The sequence below is a fragment of the Ochotona curzoniae genome, unplaced genomic scaffold (genome assembly GCF_017591425.1).
Source record: "Ochotona curzoniae isolate NIBS_2020 unplaced genomic scaffold, NIBS_Ocur_1.0 contig_3520, whole genome shotgun sequence".
NCBI lineage: Eukaryota > Metazoa > Chordata > Mammalia > Lagomorpha > Ochotonidae > Ochotona > Ochotona curzoniae.
The window spans coordinates 14,270,128-14,288,448 of NW_024465894.1; the positions used below are offsets into that span (position 1 = coordinate 14,270,128).

Here is an 18,321-nt window from a genome sequence, read left to right on the forward strand (position 1 = left end):
GACCTGACTTGTGTGTCAGCTTGAGAAGTTAATACACCAACTACCCAAGACCAATATAGCCTGAAATCTGGGCAGCACACAATCACAGTACCAGGAAATGGTTGTATATCACACATCTCACAGCATTCCAATCTCTCTTCTTATGTACACACATAAGAAGGTATATGTATACACATATACCTTTTTGACAGCACCCAAGTCAATCTGGTGAGTATTCAGAAAAAATATGCATACTCTGTACATCAGAACATCACCAATATTTTGACAATATTTGGTACAAAAAGTTGAACAGGGCCACCACTATGGCTCAACAGGTTAATCTTCCAACTTCAGCACCAGCAACCCATACAGATGCTGGTTCATGTCCCAGATGTTCCCTTTTCCTCCCTGCTATAGTTTTAAAAAGCAGTGGAAGATGACCCAAGTCCTTGAGACCATGTACTCTCTTAGGAGACCCAGAAGAAGCTACTGGCTCCTGGCTTTGGATTGGCTCAGCTCCAGTCACTGTGACCACTTAGGGAGTGAACAAGCAGATGGAAGACCCCTCTTTGCCTTTTCTTCTCTCTCTGTTAAATATGCTTTACAAGAAAAAAAATCTTTTAAAAAAAAAAAGGAATAAAATGTATACTGTGAAAAAATTCTGCATGAATTCCAAATTTTTTGCAGCAAAACAAGCATGCTTTAATCCTGTCTTCTACAAAGACATTCCTATGAGATATAAATAAACAAATCCATACACAGAAAGCATGTTAGCAGTTACCTAGGTATGTGAAGAATTGGGAGAAGTAGCTGCTAATGAAGTAACAAGAAAATTCTTAAGTCAAAAAACATTCTAAAATTGCTTGTAGTGATGGTTGCACAACTCTCTGCATGCATTAACACTGATACTCAGAAGGATATAGATACAAATTCAATTTCTATAAAGCTATTAATATGAAACAAACAAAATAACAAACAGCCATTGCCCAGATACCCGTGTTTAATCAGAGGGGGAGAAAAAACCCTGCAAAATATCCAAGAACACACTGAAATTAAAATGTTTACATATCCAGCCATTTAGTTCATTCATTCATCCAGCAATTAGTTTACAGCACAGGATACATAACAGACTCTGCTGGACCTTTGTAAGACTTACCAGTGATCTGCAGTTGTGATTTCATGGTCAGGCTACCCATTGAACCAAGCTGTGATCCACTGTCAGACATACCACCAATATTAACAGCAAACCTGAACATAGCAAAGAAGACACTATAATTGTCAAAAAATTCCCAAAATATGCAATAGTTCTAACCTGATCGTCTCCTGCTGCAGTGTCCTATAATGACCACTCTCCTTCCCGTTTCCCAACATTTCAAGTACTAATCCTACCTGACCTATCAGCAAAATGGGACACAGCTGAGCATTCCTTTCTCCTCGGTTTCCTTTTTCCTTGGAGGTTCCAGACATATTGTCCAATTTATGTCCCAACCTCAATGGTAGTACCCTCTTGGTCTCCTTTCTGCTTCTCTTCACTTTTTTTGTTTGCATATCCCAGAGCTCAGTTCTTGACTGCCCCTTCTTTTATCTCTATTTATTCCCTTAAAAACATTTGACAGACATACAGACTTATTATTTGTTTACTTTCATTTCATTTGAAGGGTAGAGAAACAAAGATCTACCATCCACAGGTTCAGTTCCCAAATGCCTGCAACAAGCACAGCTGGGCCAGGCCAAAGAATTCATTCAGGTCTGGAGGGGACTCAAGAACCTGAGCCATCACTTACTGCCTTCCCTGGATGCCCACTGCCAAGAGGTCTGCTTGGACATGGAGTTGTCACTCAAACCAGGCACTCTTAATAGAGATGCAGGCCACCGTAGTTTCACTGCTCTAAATAGTATCTAAAAACATGTCCTAACCAACTTTGTATCTTTAATCCAAATGTTACTTCTAATATCTAAACAATTTCACCTGAATTTACAATTTCACTTCCCATACTTAACATATCCAAAGCTGAACTGACTTTCCCTACCAACCTACATGCAGCAGGGGGTGTGGTCAACGCGGAGGTATAAAGAGAACAGTTCCTCTGTTGGCAAGGCCACAAGGAGCTTCCTGCTGTATGGCAAGGCCTGGAGGATGTCTCTCCAACCACCTCATTGCAGTGTCACCCCCTTTGCATGGACACTCAACCATGCCACTAAGAATTCGGTAATCTACTGAGGCATTGTTGTATGTCCTTGTGAGAGAGTTTTTGCAACTGATGTGAGCTTAGGAGTTAATGTTACTGATAATGTCTTGATGAGTGGGCCTTTAACAATTCATGAGAATCAATGCACAAAGAAGTACAATTAAGCCTGTAGCTGCAGTAGGATCTAATGTTTGAAACTTTTGTTTTGGATGTTGATTTTTCTCCCCCTTAGGATATATTTTCCTTGTTTAGTGATGGATAAGTTGTAAAAAAAAAAAAAAAAAAAAAGTGTTTTTCCTTTTAACATATTTTCTCACATTAAGTAATAGGTAAGTTGTAGAAATAGAAATGTAGTAGGAATGTATTACTGATTAAGATGTAATTGTGCCCTGGCCTTGGAGTCCTGCCTGTCACCCAATGGCTAATACTAAAGTATGAGTAATGGTTTGCTTTGAAGAAAAATGATTACAGTATCTTACAGAAATAAAAAATAGTTGCATAATCACGAAGTAAAAGAATAATCAAACGTCAGTGTTGTTATTACTAAAGAATGGATAATGGCTTGCTTTTAAGAAAAATGATTATAGCATCTTACAGAATTATCTTTAGGAGCACCTGGTTAACCATAAAATAAAAAATAATCAAATATCTGTGCATGCCCACTTAGTCATGAAACTAAAAACAGAACAATCAAATGTTTGTACAAAGGCGTGTGATGTGTCTGAGTAAATAAAAATAACAGCTTCTTGAGCTGTTGATGCAAAGGCACAAGTGACCGTGTCTGTGTCTCTTTGCCATGCTGACTCCACACTCTTCTCGAGTTCTGAACTCAGCTGGAATCGGCCTCCAGCATCTACTCTTATTGTAGGCATTTTATACCAGCAGATGAAAACTTCATCTTTTCAAATGCTAAAAACTTGCAGTCATTCTTTTTTCATCTCCCCTTCCAACCTGTCAGCAAATGCTAGTTTCTTCAGAAATATATCCAGGACTGATCATTTTTTACCATCCCGTCAGCAATTTGTTGAGTGCTACCTTTGAGAGTCATCTCTTTCCTACATTATGCCTCTTTCCTAGATTAATGCAAAAGCCTAACAGATCCCCCTGTTTCTAATCCTGCTTAGCTTCAGTGTCTAGTCAATGTAGCCAGAATAACTACTGCAGTTTTTAAAACCCTGCCAGGGCACACATTAATCACAGCAGTTAGGCTGCTGCTTGTGATGATACATCCATATTCAAGAACTTAGACTGGAATCCCAGCTCCACTTTAAATTCCAGCTTCCTGCCTAGGAAGCAGTGGGTGATGGCTCAAATAGCTGCCACCCGTGTAGGAGACCTGGATAGAGTTCCAGGCTTTGGCCTTGGTGTTGCAGCAATTTGGAAAATCAATCAGTAGATGGAAAATCGATTCTATTTTTCACCCTCCCGGGCTCCCAAATATACAAAATAAGAACGGAACCCTGTAACAGCTTTTTATTTTAATCAGAGTAAAGGCCCAAATCCTCACAATGAATTACAATACTCAATACAAACTATACTTCCCTTGCTCCTAACTTCCTGATCATATTTCCTCCCTTCTCCTCTCTTCTCAGGTACCCTATCTTCTATTTCTGAAATAAGCAGCATGTTGTGACCTTAGAACTTTTGTTCCACTTTCTGTTTTAACAGTATTACAATCTGCTCTACAAACTCTGCTCACTTCTTCCTTTACAGAACACAACACTCTTTGATAAAATGATTTAGTAATCATGTTTATTGATTTCTGTCACTCTGTTCCAAAATACAAACAGCATATAAACAGAGATCTTTGTGCACTGGTAAAACTCCCAAAAGCAAAACAGTGTATGATACATAGTAAATACTTAAATACTGGTCTAATGGCATCAACTAACCAAACAACTATATCTGATATTTAGCCTTGTTGGTAAGATGCTGGTTAGGACACTCAAGTTCCATACCCAAATGCCTGGGTTCAATTCCTGGCTCCAGCTTCTGCTATAGCTGTCTACTAATCCACACCCTGGAAGGCAGAGATGAGGGCTCAAGTTTGGGTTCCTGTCACCCACATGGAAGCCTATGAGCTTATGGCTTATGGCCTCACTTGCAAGAGTGAACCAATGAATGTGAGCTTATTCATTTTGTCTCTATGCCTCTTAAACTTATTCTTAACAAAAGAAATGAATTACTATAACATGTATTTTCTTTAATCTCTAATCACATTAGAGCTCATCCTCATGTGGAAACAGCATGATTCACAGATTTTCTAATGAAGCCAGAAAACTTAGGATTGATTCTCATGTAAATCACTTACCACGAGGCACTATTTGAGTTACTTAACCACTAAAGGTCTGAGTTTTCTTATCAGAAAAATAGAGACACCGTTTCCTCTAATACAGAGTTATTGCAAAGACAATCTGATCACATACCTAAAAAATGCTGGGTATATACGTTTGTTATTTATCATTTGTAGTATTTAAGTTAAATACAATTCTAAAATAAACTTTTTTTAAGATTTATTTTTATTGGAAAGACAGATATACAGACACAAACAGGAGACAGAGAGAAAGATCTTCCATCTGCTGATTCACTCCCCAAGCAGCCTCAAAGTCAGGAGCTGAGACGATCTGAAATCAGGAACCAGAATTCCCCTCTGGGTTTGATGCAGGTGCAGCATCCTAAGGCCTTGGGCCATCCTTGACTGCTTTCCCAGGCCATAAGCAGGGAGCTCGATGGGAAGTGGGCCCACCGGGATTAGCACCAGTATCCATATAGGATCCCAGCCAGGACTTCAGTCACCAGGCTACCGCATCAGGCCCTAAACCTCTGTTGTTAAGTTGTTGAAGACTGGGTAAAAATACCAGGAATATTTCTTGCAGAAAAAAGCAAAAATAAAGTCAAATTAAATTTACTTCCCACTATTTTCCAGGTAGAAACAAAAGAGGCTGAAAGTATAAATATTGGCTTTAAGTTCTCATACAAAATTAGTTGCCTATTAAAAATTTTAAATAATAAACAATTCTGATGGCTTCTCAAATATGCCAAAGCAAAATAGAAAAATAATTCCTACTGAGATGGACTCTATAGAATCCAATATATTAGCTAAAACTGATAGGGAAACACAAAAATAGAGTAGTAGTCCAAAAACAATTTAGAAAAAGATAAAGTTGGAGAATACAAACATATTAGTTTCAGAAACACTAACAGCTGTGCTAACCAAGACGTTGTTCCAGCACAACCACAAAAACATAAATAACACAAGTTCTGAAAGAAGCCAACACGTACATGGCCAACTTAAATTTTTCAGCAAATGATGCAATATCAACCGTATATTCACTGCAAAAAAAAAATTTATATATATATATACACCCCTACCTCACAGTCACAAAAGAGCTAACACCGAAATATTTACTAGAAAACAGAAATAATTTTATGTGGCCTTTAATTAAACAAAAGTATTAGATTTGGTGGCTGGATAAAGCTGCCACCTGTGGTGCCAGCATTTCTCACGGTCGGCGGTTCCAGTCCCAGCTGCTCCACCTCCCATCCAGTTGCAGAACAGTGACTGGAAAAGCAGAAGAGGTTTTCACAAATGTTTGGGGCATTTCCATTTACATGCAAGACCTAGAAGAAGTTGCTGGCTCCTGACTCCACTGCAGCCAGTTGAGGAATAAACCAGCAGAGAAAGATTTCTATCTTTCTGCCTCTCTATAAATCTGCCTTTAAGAAAAAAAATCTTGGGCCCGGCACAATAGCTTGGTGGCTAAAATCCTTGCCTTGCACGTGCCAGGATCCCATATGGGCACTGGTTTATATCCCATTTGCTTCACTTCCTTCCATCTCCCAGCTTGAGGCCCGGAAAAGCAGTCAAGGACGGCCCAAAGCCCTGGGACACTGCAACACGTGGAAGACCCGAAGGAAGTTTTGGCTCCCGGCTTCAGGTTGGCTCAGCTCTGGCCATTGCAGCCACTTGGGGAGTGAAGATCTTTCTCTCTGTCCTTTGCTCTGTAAAGCTGACATTCCAATAAAAATAAACAAATTTTTTTTTAAATTCTTTAAAAAATCAAAATTACAAATGAAAGAAAAACTGAATATAATCAAAATTTACATGAGCTGCTGTTTTAGTAGCATAGCTGGGAAAGCCATCACCTACAATGCTGACATTCCATATGGGTGCCAGTTTATATCCAAGCTGCTCCACTTCGGTCCACTTCCCTTCTAATGCCCTGGGAAAAGAAGCAGAAGATGGCCCAAGCGCTTGGGCCCTTGTACCCATGTGAGAGCCCTAGGAAAGGCTCCTGCTTTTGGCAGTCTTGGCTTTTATGGCCATCTGGGACATGAACCAGCAGATGAAAGATCTCTGTGTCCCTTCTCTATCTAATTGACGGACTTAAAAATAAAATTTCTTTGGGTAGGAGGCTGGGTGGGGCTTCTCCTTTATCTGTCTCCTTACCCCAGATAACAGAAAAAAAAAACAAACAATAATAATAACATGGAAACAATGGTCTTTAAAAAAAAGGAATAAAGTTCATGCATCCAAAAATAAACAAACAGATACATTTTTTTTAAAGATTTATTTTTATTACGAAGTCAGATATACAGAGAGGAGGAGAGACAGAGAGGAAGATCTTCCATCTGATGATTCACTCCCCAAGTGAGTGCAACGGCCGGTGCTATGCCGATCCAAAGCCAGGAGCCGGGAGCTCTTCCAGGTCTCCCACATGGGTGCAGGGTCCCAAGGCGTTGGGCTATCCTCGACTGCTTTCCCAGGCCACAAGCAGGGAGCTGGATGGGAAGTGGAGCTGCTAGGATTAGAAACAGCGCCCATACGGGATCCTGGTGCATTCAAGGCGAGGACCTTAGCCACTAGACCATGCTGCCGGGCCTGATAAATTTTTTTAAAAGGAAAATGTACAGTTTAAAAATGCTGGTGTGGGCATTTAGCAGTGGTAGGTAGAGACTGCCTGGAAGGTCGGCATTCCCTGAGTTCCAGCTTCACTAATTCCAGGTTACAATCAAGATGGACTCTGGGAGACAACAGCTAATAGCTGAGTACCTGTCATTCACATAGATCTCCAATGAATTCTCAGCCCTCGGCCTCAGTCCCCTCCAGGCCCTGCACTGCTACGGGCATTTGGAAAATGAACCAGCAAATGGAAAATTTCTTATTTATTTGTGTTTTTCTTGCTTTCTGTCCTTCAAACACATAAATAATTTTAAAAACGGTGTCAGTGCTTCAAAAAATGCCATTAATAAAGTGAAACGGGGGAAGAGGAGGGCAGCACTGTGTAGCAGGCTAGGTTTCCGTGTGCAGCACCAACATCACATATAGCCTCTGTTCTAGTTCTGGTAGCTCTACTTTCTATTCTGCTGCCTGCTTCCAGTCTAACAAAGCAGCCGAAGACCAACCAAATCCTTACACACTACACCTAAGTGGGAGACCCAAACAAGCTCCTGTTCCGGGCTTCAGAACAGCACAGCTCTGGCTGATGTGGCAATTTGGGGAGTAAACAGTGGATATTGGATTTTTCTGTTTCTCCTTTTCTGTCAGTCTGCCTGTCAAATAAAAACATCTTAAAAAATAAGTTGAAAAGGCAACATACAGGACCCAGCACAATAGCCTAATGGATAAAATCCTCTCCTTGCACGTGCCGGGATCCCATATGGTCGTAGGTTCTAATCCTGGCGGCCTTGAGTCCCATCCACTTCCCTGCTTGTGGCCTGAGAAAGCAGTCGAGGACAGCCAAAACCTTGGGACCCTGCACCCACGTGGGAGACCTGGAAGAGCTCCCGGCTCCTGGCTTTGGATCGGCATAGCACTGGCCATTGAGGTCACTTGGGGAGTGAACCATCGGACAGAAGATCTTCTTCTCTGTCTCTCCTCCTCTCAGTATATCTGCCTTGCCAATAAAGATAAATAAATCTTAAAAAAAAAAAAGGCAACACACAGAACAGGAGAGTATTTTTATAAATCAGGTTATCACAGAGTGGTTACGTGGCACAGTAGTTGAAGGCAGTACTTGGACACCGACAATCCATATTGCAGTACCTGGGTTTCATCCCTGCCTGCTCTTCCCATTCAGCTTCTGCTAATGCTCTGTTGGGAGCAGGTGATATCTCGAGTCTCGGGTCCCTGTCACCTACACGGGGGACCCAGACAAAATTCTGAGCTCCTGGCTTCTGCCTGGCTCAGTTGTGGCTGCTGCAGGCATGCTAGGCACTACAATATGGGGATGTGGGTATTTTAAGCAGCAGCTTAACCTGTAGTACCACAACACTGGATCCTTAACCTTAGTAATAAAAATTTTAACTGGCTTTGTGACTAGGAAATCAACACATCATAAAACAGAATGAGTGCTCTGAAAGCTGAGTACAAGTTAGACATTTCTTGTTTTATTATTTTTAAAGATTCACTTTATTTTTATTGAAAAGTTAGATATGCAGAGAGGAAGAGAGATAGAGAAGAAAATCTTCCATTTGCTGACTCACTCCCCAATGGCCGCAACTGAACTAATCCAAAGCCAGGAGCCCAGAGTCTCTTCTAGGACTCCCATGTGGGTGCAGGGTCCCAAGGCTTTGGGCCATCCTCTCCTGCTTCTCAAGGTCACAAGCAGGAAGCTAGTTGGGAAATGGGGAGGCTGGGACATGAACCAATGCCTATATGGGATCCTGGTGTGTGCAAGAGGACTATTTCAGATGGTAGGCTACCACACTGGGCCTGAGTTTTTCTTGTTTAAAAAAACTTTTTTTTTATTTGTGCCCAGCGTGATAACCTAGTGGCAAAATCCTCGCCTTGCATCCACCAAGATCCCATACAGGTGCTGGTTTGTATTCCAGCAAAGCAGTGGAGGATGGCCCAAAGCCTTGGGACCCTGAACGCTGTGGGAGACCAGGAAGAAGCTCCTGTCACCCGGCTTTAGATCAGCTTAGCTCTGGCTGTTGCAGCCAGGTGGGGAGTGAACTAGTGAATAGAAGATTTTTCTGTCTCTCATTCTCTCTATATCTGCCTTTCCAATTAAAAAAAAAAAAATCAATGTTTTATTTATTCTGTCCAAAGATCCAAGAGCTTCTTCCTATGGGTCTCCCACATGAGTGCAGGGTCCCAAGGCTTCAGAACATCTTCCAACTGCTTTTCCAGACCACCAGAGCAGGGAGCAGGAAGGAAAGTGGAACAACTGGGACATGAACCAGTGCACATATGGAATGCCAGTGCTTACAAGTGGAGGATTAACTTCTTGAGCCATGGTGCTGCCCCAAAAAGTAGGGTTTATTACAAATGGGATGAAGAGCTGGTGCTTTGGCACGGTTGGTCAGACCGCCACCTGGGATGCCAGCAACACAGATGAGCTCCAGTTTGAGTTCTGGTTGTTCCACTTCTAATCCAGCTTTACATTAACGTATCTGAGAAAGCAACAGAGCATGCCCAATTTCTGGGACCCCTACCTCCCAGGTAGGATCTGGATGGATCTCTGGTTCTTGACTTCAGTCCAATGTATTCCCAGCTATTTTAACTGTTTGGATTTGAATCTGATGGAACATCTCTCTCCTGTGTCATGTTTCTATGACTCTGCTTTTCAAATAAATCTTAAACGGGAATTGGAAACAGGCCCAACATGCTGCCTCGATTGGCTAGTTCTCCACCTCTGAGTGTCAGGATTCCATGGGAGCTGGTTCATATCATAACAATTCTGCTTCCCATCCAGCTCCCTGCTTGTGGCCTGGGAAAGCAGTTGAAAATGGCCCAAAGTCTTGGGACCCTGCAACTGCATGGGAGACCCAGAGGAAGCTCTTGGTTCCTGACTTCAGATAAGCTCAGCCCCAGCCGCTGCTTGGGGAGTGAATCAATGGACAGAAGATCTTCCTCTCTGTCTCTCCTCCTCTGTATATCTGACTTTGCAACAAAAATAAATAAATCTTTGGAAAAAAAAAAAGCTATATAGAAAGCAGTTTGATCCCTCAGTCCTGTTTCACAATGGAAAGCTAAGGTTGTTTTCCTCTACAGAGGGTAAAACAGAGCACCTATGAAATTGCAGGATATCAGGCACTACTGAAGGCTAGAGAACAACATCAAAAATAGGAGAACTAAAGCTGTCACCATGGCTTAGCAGGCTAGGCCTCCACCTGTGGCACTGGCAGGCCGTACAGGTGCCGGTCCAATGCCAGCTGCTCCATCTTCAATGGCTTGGGAAAGCAGCAGAAGATAGCCTGGACCCCTGCAACCTCATGGGAAACCCAGAAACTGCTCCTAGCTCAGGACTGGCCCAGCTCTGGCCACTGTGACCATTTGGGGGAGTGAATCAGTGTACGGAAAATCTTTCTCTCTTTCTCCTTTTCTTTCTTTTTTTTTTTTTTTCCTTTTCTCTTTGTGCCTATCCCCTCAAATAAAAATAAATAAATCTTTTTGAAAAAATAGAATTAATAAAACTTAAAAAAACTTTAAAAACTGCAAACTTAAAAAAAATATATCATCTTTTCCAGTTGCACTGCAGCCAGATCCTAACGGGCCAGGTGAACACAGGACAGCAGATCTCCAAAGCTTTCCTAGCAGCCCACCATGCCAGCCCAGTAAGATTCTTGCTTAACAAGTTCTCTCCTTCCCACATACAAGTTCAGAACTGCCAATCTGATTTTCTACTGTTTTCTGACCTCAGCCTACCCCAGGCCCAGCTGTTGTGGCCATCTGCAGTAGACAGATCTCTGCCTCTGCCTCTCAATAGTTCTACCTTTCAAACACATAACTATTGAAAAAAAAAAAAAACAACCTTTTTAAAAAGTCAAAACTAATATCCTTAAAGTAACTACATTCATGAATCAAAAAATAGCAAATAAAATCACACTGAGAGGGAAAATAAGAAGCTACCTCCACGAAACCAAAGCAGAATAGTATATAAGAGGTAACATGCACAGGGAGAAAAAGGAACTCGTACACAGACTAAATACTATGGACACAGGTTAAACTCACTAGGTCAGCTACTAGATAGTCTGAGACTGCTAGTTCTTTACAGTTCTCAGTTTGTCAGAGCACTAGAATAGGGATCAATTTATTTGCCAGCCTGACAAAACAACTTAATTGCCAGGGCCATGCTATAGTCCTAAATAATCCCACTTTAAACTACCTTTTTTTTTCTTGTGAAAACTATCTAGCCACACGCCATGTGTCCTGAGAGTAAACCGAACAGATTTTTACTCTTTATTCATGCAAATATCCTTTTATTTCAACATCTATTGCCTAATGAACTTTGTAACTTGGGAGAAGCTAATTAATATAATAATATAATAATAATAATTAATAGTTAATACAATATACTTGGGTTCCTGTCACCCATGTGAGAAAATTGGACTCAACTCCAGGTGCCTGGCCTCAGCCTGGCCCAGACACAGCTGTTGCAGACACCTGGGGAGTTAGCCAATGGACTGAAGATCTCTATCTCCCATTCAAATTTTTGTGGGGTATTTTGTTGTTGTTTTAAACAAACTCAGACTGAACTCACAAACCATGGTTTCCTGATTTCTGTTCTGAATTACCACAACGAAAAATTTAGTTGCTAGTTGAGAATACACTACACACTTCACTTTTACTGCTGAAAACTGGGAAATTTAGAAGAGGCAAAATTTTTCCTATTCTATTAGAACAAAATATATGGAAATGGGTAAAAGATATTAAAATTTAATCTTTGCTTTTTTGTTTTTTAAATATTTACTTACTTTTAATGGAAAGTAAGATTTTTACTGAGAAAGATTTTCCATCTGCTGGTTCATTCCCCAAGTGGCTGCAACAGCCAAAGCTGAGCTTATCTGAAGTCAGGAGCCTGGACCCTCTTCCAGGTCTCCCACACGGGTGCAGGGTCCCAAGGCTTTGGGCCATCTTCTACTGATTCCCCAAGTCACCAAAAGGGAGCTGGATGGGAAGTGGAGCAGCCAGGACAGGAACTAGCACCCACATGGGATGCTGCTGCATGTAAGGTGAGGATTTAGCCACTGGGCCTACATTTTCTTTACATTCATGGCTAATCTCTTCATTTGGCTCACACTGGACTATCACAATTAAGTTCAACATTTCTCCTCACCTCTTGTCCATTGGTCTACTACATGGCACTGCCAGAAGGATTCTGGAGATAATCCCAACATCTAGGATCTAAGAATTTACCTTGCCAAATCTTACTGTCACTCTCTTATGTTCCAATTACGGAGAATTATCCACAGTGCCCTAATATGCCATCTATTTAATACTACTCCAATTGACTTATTCTATTCAGTTTATTCATCATTTTCCCTCTTCTTCCCCAATTTCCATACACTCAGTCTTCTCTTACATTTGACCCTTCTAAAACACTTCATCTAGTATTCCTTCCCTAAACCCCACAGCAAAAAACAATACATTTCTTCTTCTTGTCAATTCTCTATAACATATTAGAGGAGACAGTATAACTGGTTGAAAAAAAATGCAGGTTTTGAAGTCATACAAAATAAAAATGCACCTTCCAGAACTACTGCTTTGTGAACTTCAGCAAACTATTAAATTTCACTGAGCTCATTCTCTTCATTTATAAAACACAGGAAAGTTAATCGAAGTTATGTTTTTAAAAACTGACACTGAGTGACTAAAGTTCTTGAGGTTCTTTTTTTTTAATGATACAGTTCCACAGACTCTGGGATTTCCTCTCCTCCCTCCCTAAGTCCCCTCCCCTCCCACTGATTTCCCCTATATTATAAGAGTATTGTCCTTCATAAACTGTCATCAGTCATAAGTCCATCATTCTGCCATTTAAGTGTATCCGGACATTGTAGGTATGGACAATAGCAGAGTCCAGCATCCTATTATCAAGATATATTTAACCGTTTCATTGGGAGTCTATCTTTGATTTGTAAGAAAATATGCATATGAAATTGTATCTTCACATCTCGATACGACAGTCTCTATTACAAAGTTACTTACACATCCCTTTAAATGAAAGTCAAAAAACAAAATCAAGAAAAACAGAAAGTTTATAACAATATGTAATTAAATAACAGGCTACTGAATGACCATTGTGTCACTGAAGAAATGAAAATCAAAAACCTTTTTGAAGAAAATGATGCTACTATATGACCTACATGTCACTGAAGAAGAAAACCTCTTTTGAAAAAATGAAAATACAAACAAAAATGTCAAAACCCATGAGAAATAGCAAAAACAGAATTGAAAGGGGCATTTATACATCAGGTGCTTACAAAAAATCAAAATATCTCAAATAAATTATCTAATTATGCATCTCAAGCCATCTGTTCTTATGCTGCTATGGCCGAACACAGTACTCGAAGCATATTAGTGGTAAACCCATAAATGTTCATCCAAACAAGAGAAAAAAATGAAGGCGCCAGCACAGTGGCATAACAGGGTAATCATCCACCTGCAGTGCCAGCATCTCATACATCCAATATGGCCACCAATTCGTGTACTGGAAGCTCCACATCCAACCCAGCTCCCTGCTTATGACCTAGGAGGAGAGCGGAGCATGATCCAAGGCCTTGGGACCCTGTGCACACATATGAGGCCTGAAAGAGTTTCCTGGCTCTGCTTTGGATCAGCTCAGCTCCAGCCGTTGCATCCATCTGGGGAGTGACCCAGCAGATGGTCTCTCTGTCTCTCCTCTCTATAAAAACTTGTCTTTCAAATAAAAATAAAACTTAAATGAATAAAAATAAAGAATATATACTGCATAAAATTTTGACTCCCATATTAATAGCAAATATAAATTTATAAAGATGAAAATTCTGCTCTCTTGGCGTTTAAAATCGTAACATAAATAACCAAGTTACATAAAATTGTAATACATATAATACATAGTAAAAAAATTAGTTCTGATGGGTAGGGAAAAAGGTAACACAAAAAAGAAATGCTTTATGGGTGGAAAAAGAAATTTGCTCAAGTTTAATGAACAGGGAACAAAGGAGAAAATAATACAAAACAAAAAAAGACTATCAAATCAACAGACTAAGCTTTAATCCCTAGTTCTGTCATTAGGTATAAGTACCAAGAACAAAATGTGTAACTCACAGCCAACTTGATTATTTTCCTAGAAAACCTAGAGACCACAACTTTTAACCACTTAGAAAACTGACTAGTATCATGAACAAAACGAGAAGTAAAAATTTTATCAGTAAGAAAAATAAAATACAAAAGGTAGCACAGAGCAAGAAAAACAGGTTTAACACCTTGGAATTCAGAGTTAAAAAGGAAAAAATGTTCAATTCAGAGCCATTTAAAACTTTAGAAGCTGTGGTTAGTCTGCCTCTAAAATGACTCCAAATAACCCCTACCTCCTGCTATTCAAATATCTGTAACTCCCTCCCATAGTGCAAGGCCAATCTGTAGGACCAATAGCTTATGAGTAAGTGGTCATGCAAAGGCATTACAAACATCTGCCTTTATTCCTAAGATTGCTTACTTTGGGAGAAGCAAGCGACTATACCATGAAGATACTCAAGTAGCCCTGTGCAGACTCAGCAGCTAGTCTCCCACTAACACCACTGCTGCTCTGCCCGTCAGGAGTGCTCCGCCTTGGAAACACACTTTGAAGCAGCTTCAGTCAAGACAAGAGGCCAGTGTTGTGCTGCAGTGCATTAAGATGTCGCTTGTTCTCTATCTGTAACTCTGTATTACAGATAAATAGATTTTTTTAAAAAAATGCCACCTGTGACACCAGAATCCCAGATAAGCAGAGTTGAACTACTGGCTACTCTACTTCGGATCAAGCTTCTTAGTAATGTGCTAGGGAAAGTAGAAGATGGCCCGAGTACTTGCACTCCTGGATGAAGCTCCTTGACTCCAGCTTTCTCCAACCCTGATCATTGTGGTTATCTGGGGAGCAAACCACCAAATCGAAGACTTGTCTGTATCTCTCCCTCTCTAACACTCTCAAATAAATAATTTTGAAGGAAAACAGACTAGATATGAATATTGCCCTGTCTGACACCTGATTCCAACTGCAAGAGAGGGGCTAGGCAAAATTGTTCAAACTGCTCTCAAATTTCCAACTCACAGAAACTGCCAAAGATAATACATGACTGCTATATTAATCTACTGTTTTGGGATCATTTATTGCACAGCAACAGAAAATTCTATAGTATCCCTGCCAGAAAAAAAAAAAAATTACACAGCTGGAGAACAAATCAGTATTTGCCAGGGAATATGCATAATGGGTGGGTCTGACTACCAAAAGGCAGTACAAGGGAGGTTTTGGTGTGATGGGGCTGCTGCGTATCCCAATTGTGGGGTTAATTACAGGAATCTACACATATGTGTTAAAATTCAGGTAACTATATACCAAATCACTTTTATTGTATGATGATTTTTTTTTTTCCAAATGTGATTTAACACTTGAAAAGCAGGAGCTGGCAAAGTGGTATAGTCTGTAAAGCCAACACCAGCAACCCATGTAACCACAAATTCAAGTCTGGCTGCTCCACTTCCAAATCAGTTCTTTGGCCTGAGAAAAGCAATAGAAAGCGGCCTGTGCCACTCACATCAGAGATCCAGATGAAGCTCTTAGCCACTCACTTAATCTTGCCCAGTACTGGCCATTGCAACCATCTGGTGAGTGAACCAGCAGACGTTGCTCTTTAACTCTTTAAACAAATAAATCAATCTTAAAATATTAAAAGTTGAACTACAACTTATTTTCAGACGGTTATGTGCTAGGAAGACACAGTGGTTCATCAGGCTAATCCCTCACTCTGTGTCCTTTCATTTGAAACAGACTTTACACAGCGAGATCTTCAACCTACTGGTTCACTCCCAAAATGGTCACAACAGCCAGAGCTAATCTGATCAGAGGCTGGGAGCAAGGAGCTTCTTCTGGGTCTTCTACATGGTCACAGGGGACCAAGGCCTTGGACCATCCAATGCTGCTTTCCCAGGCCTTTACCAGGGACCTGATTTGGAAGTGGGGCAGCTGAGTCTCTAACTGGCGCAGATGTCAGCAGGCAGAAGACTAGGCTGCTATGCCACTGTGGCAGTCCCATACGATTTTCAAGGTTCAATTGCACGAAAACAAAAGTTTAAGGAAACTGGTACTGGATGTGCTGCAATAGCTCAATGACCAAGTCCTTGCCTTGCAAGTGCTGGAATCCCATATGGGTGTAAGCTGATGTGCTGCAGCGGCTCCACTTCCCATCCAGCTCCCTGCTTGTGGCCTGGGAAAGCAGCTGAGGAAGGCCCAAAGCCTTGGGACCCTGCACCCATGTGGGAGACCCAGAACAAGCTCTGGCTCCTGGCTTCAAGTTGGCTCAGCTCCGGCAACTGCAGCCTCTTAAAGAGTGAACAGTGGATGGGAGATCTTTCTATCTCTCCTCCTCTCTGTATATCTATATCTGACTTTCCAAGAAAAATAAGTAAATCTTTTTTTTTTTTTAAAAAAAGCATTGTTTAAAAGATTTTTAAAACTGGAAACAGTCTTAATGCTAATAATACCATAGGCTAATAATTGTGATACACACATAAAAGGAGAACTATACAAATCAGGGCAAGTATTATGATACAGGAGGAAGGTTAAGCCAGTACTTCTGACTTCTACAATCCATACTGATGTGCCTGGATTTGAGCCCTGATTCCTCTTCCAATCTCCACTTTTCCAGAAAACACTACTTTTAACATTTTATAATATCAGTAGATGACTGGGATGAACCAGTGGATAGAATATCTGTCTCTTGTCTCTCCCATTCTGTCTGTAATTCTGCTTTTCAAATAAATACAATTATTTTTTTAAAAACACAATGAAATCAAGTATACATTTCTTCAAAGCTAAGAAAGGATATGAAATAATCTTCAAAAGCACTGTTATTAGAGAAATGCAAATCAAAACAACAAAGCATCATCTCACACTCATTAGAACAGCCGTCATCAAAGACACACAGGCACTGGGGTTGTGGCACAGCAAGTTAAGTCATCATAACAGACAAGCAGATGAAGGACCTCTTCCCCCTGCTCTCTTTGTAACTCACATAAACAGACAAATCTCTGGGGAAAAAGTTTATATTTAATACACTATTTCATTTACTTGCTAAAACAATTATTTAAAACAGCAGTGTTTTAGCCAAAACTAGGGAACATCTTCCCTGTGTATGTCAAGGAAATTTCATAAGAAAGTATAAATAGAACAAAAGATCTGCCAAAAATGAAATCTGAAAATTTACTTTCTCAGGTCACATAGAACAAACACATTCCACTTTCCTGTAACATTTATTAGTTTCTTTAACATTCTGATTCATTAATTATTATGTCAAATGTTTGCAGCAAAACTCTGCATCTTTTCCAAGAATAAACCGTTTATCAGTATTTCCAAATCTTAGTAAATATAAAAATTCCATGTATAAACTAAGTATATTGAAACTTAGCAGAGGTTAACTAAGATCACCAAAATTCAAAACAAAAGTTGAACAACTTTTGTTTTTTAGTCCTCTTCACCTACTCCATTCTGTTGTCTTTTACACAAGCTTTGGGTCCCTTTCATTTCTTTTTTCTTAAGACTTTTTTTTTAAAGACTTATTTGTTTTTATTACAAAGTCAGATATACAGAGAGAAGAAGAGACAGAAAGGAAGATCTATCCGTGATTCACTCCCCAAGTGACCACAACGGCCAGAGCCACGCCGATCCAAAGCCAGGAGGCAGGAACTTCTTCCGGGTATCCCACGAAGACTTTGGGCCATCCTCGACTGCTTTCCCAGGCCACAAGCAGGGAGCTGGATGGGAAGTGGAGCAGCCAGGACACAAACCAACACCCATATGGGATCCCGGGCGTGCAAAGAGAGGTTAGTCAAGTGAGCCATCACCCTGCACCCATTCCCTTCCAATTCATTCTCACTGCCGTCCCTGAATTCTGGCCCTCCTGTCCCCAGATTTTCTCTGTCCCAGTAAATAAATTTTCGTAAAATGAGACTGGTCTCTAACTTTTCCAAAATTTCTCCTAAGACCAGTCCCATACAAAGTAGCTTAAACCAAACTCCAATTAATCTAGTCTCCACATTACTAACACTAGTTCCATTCCTGCCTCTCCACACTTTTGATGTAAACTGTATCCTGGTCTCTCTGCCTTTCATTATTCTCCTTACACATCACACCCAATTAAACTGCTCTGAGACTTTGTTCAAACTATGTTTCATTTTGTTTCTTAAAGT

The 18,321-nt window shown here is 40.5% G+C and overlaps 1 protein-coding gene across 2 annotated transcripts in view; it reads right to left on the minus strand.

The window, feature by feature from the left end:
* The window catches only part of ITCH (itchy E3 ubiquitin protein ligase), an 87,637-nt gene that overhangs the window by 62,179 nt on the left and 7,137 nt on the right, over nucleotides 1–18,321 (minus strand). For both annotated transcript variants that reach the window (XM_040981615.1, XM_040981613.1), the window contains exon 3: nucleotides 1,136–1,227. In XM_040981615.1, the coding sequence (XP_040837549.1) occupies nucleotides 1,136–1,205 (70 nt within the window). In that variant the 5' untranslated portion in view covers nucleotides 1,206–1,227. The remainder of the gene's footprint in view (nucleotides 1–1,135; nucleotides 1,228–18,321) is intronic.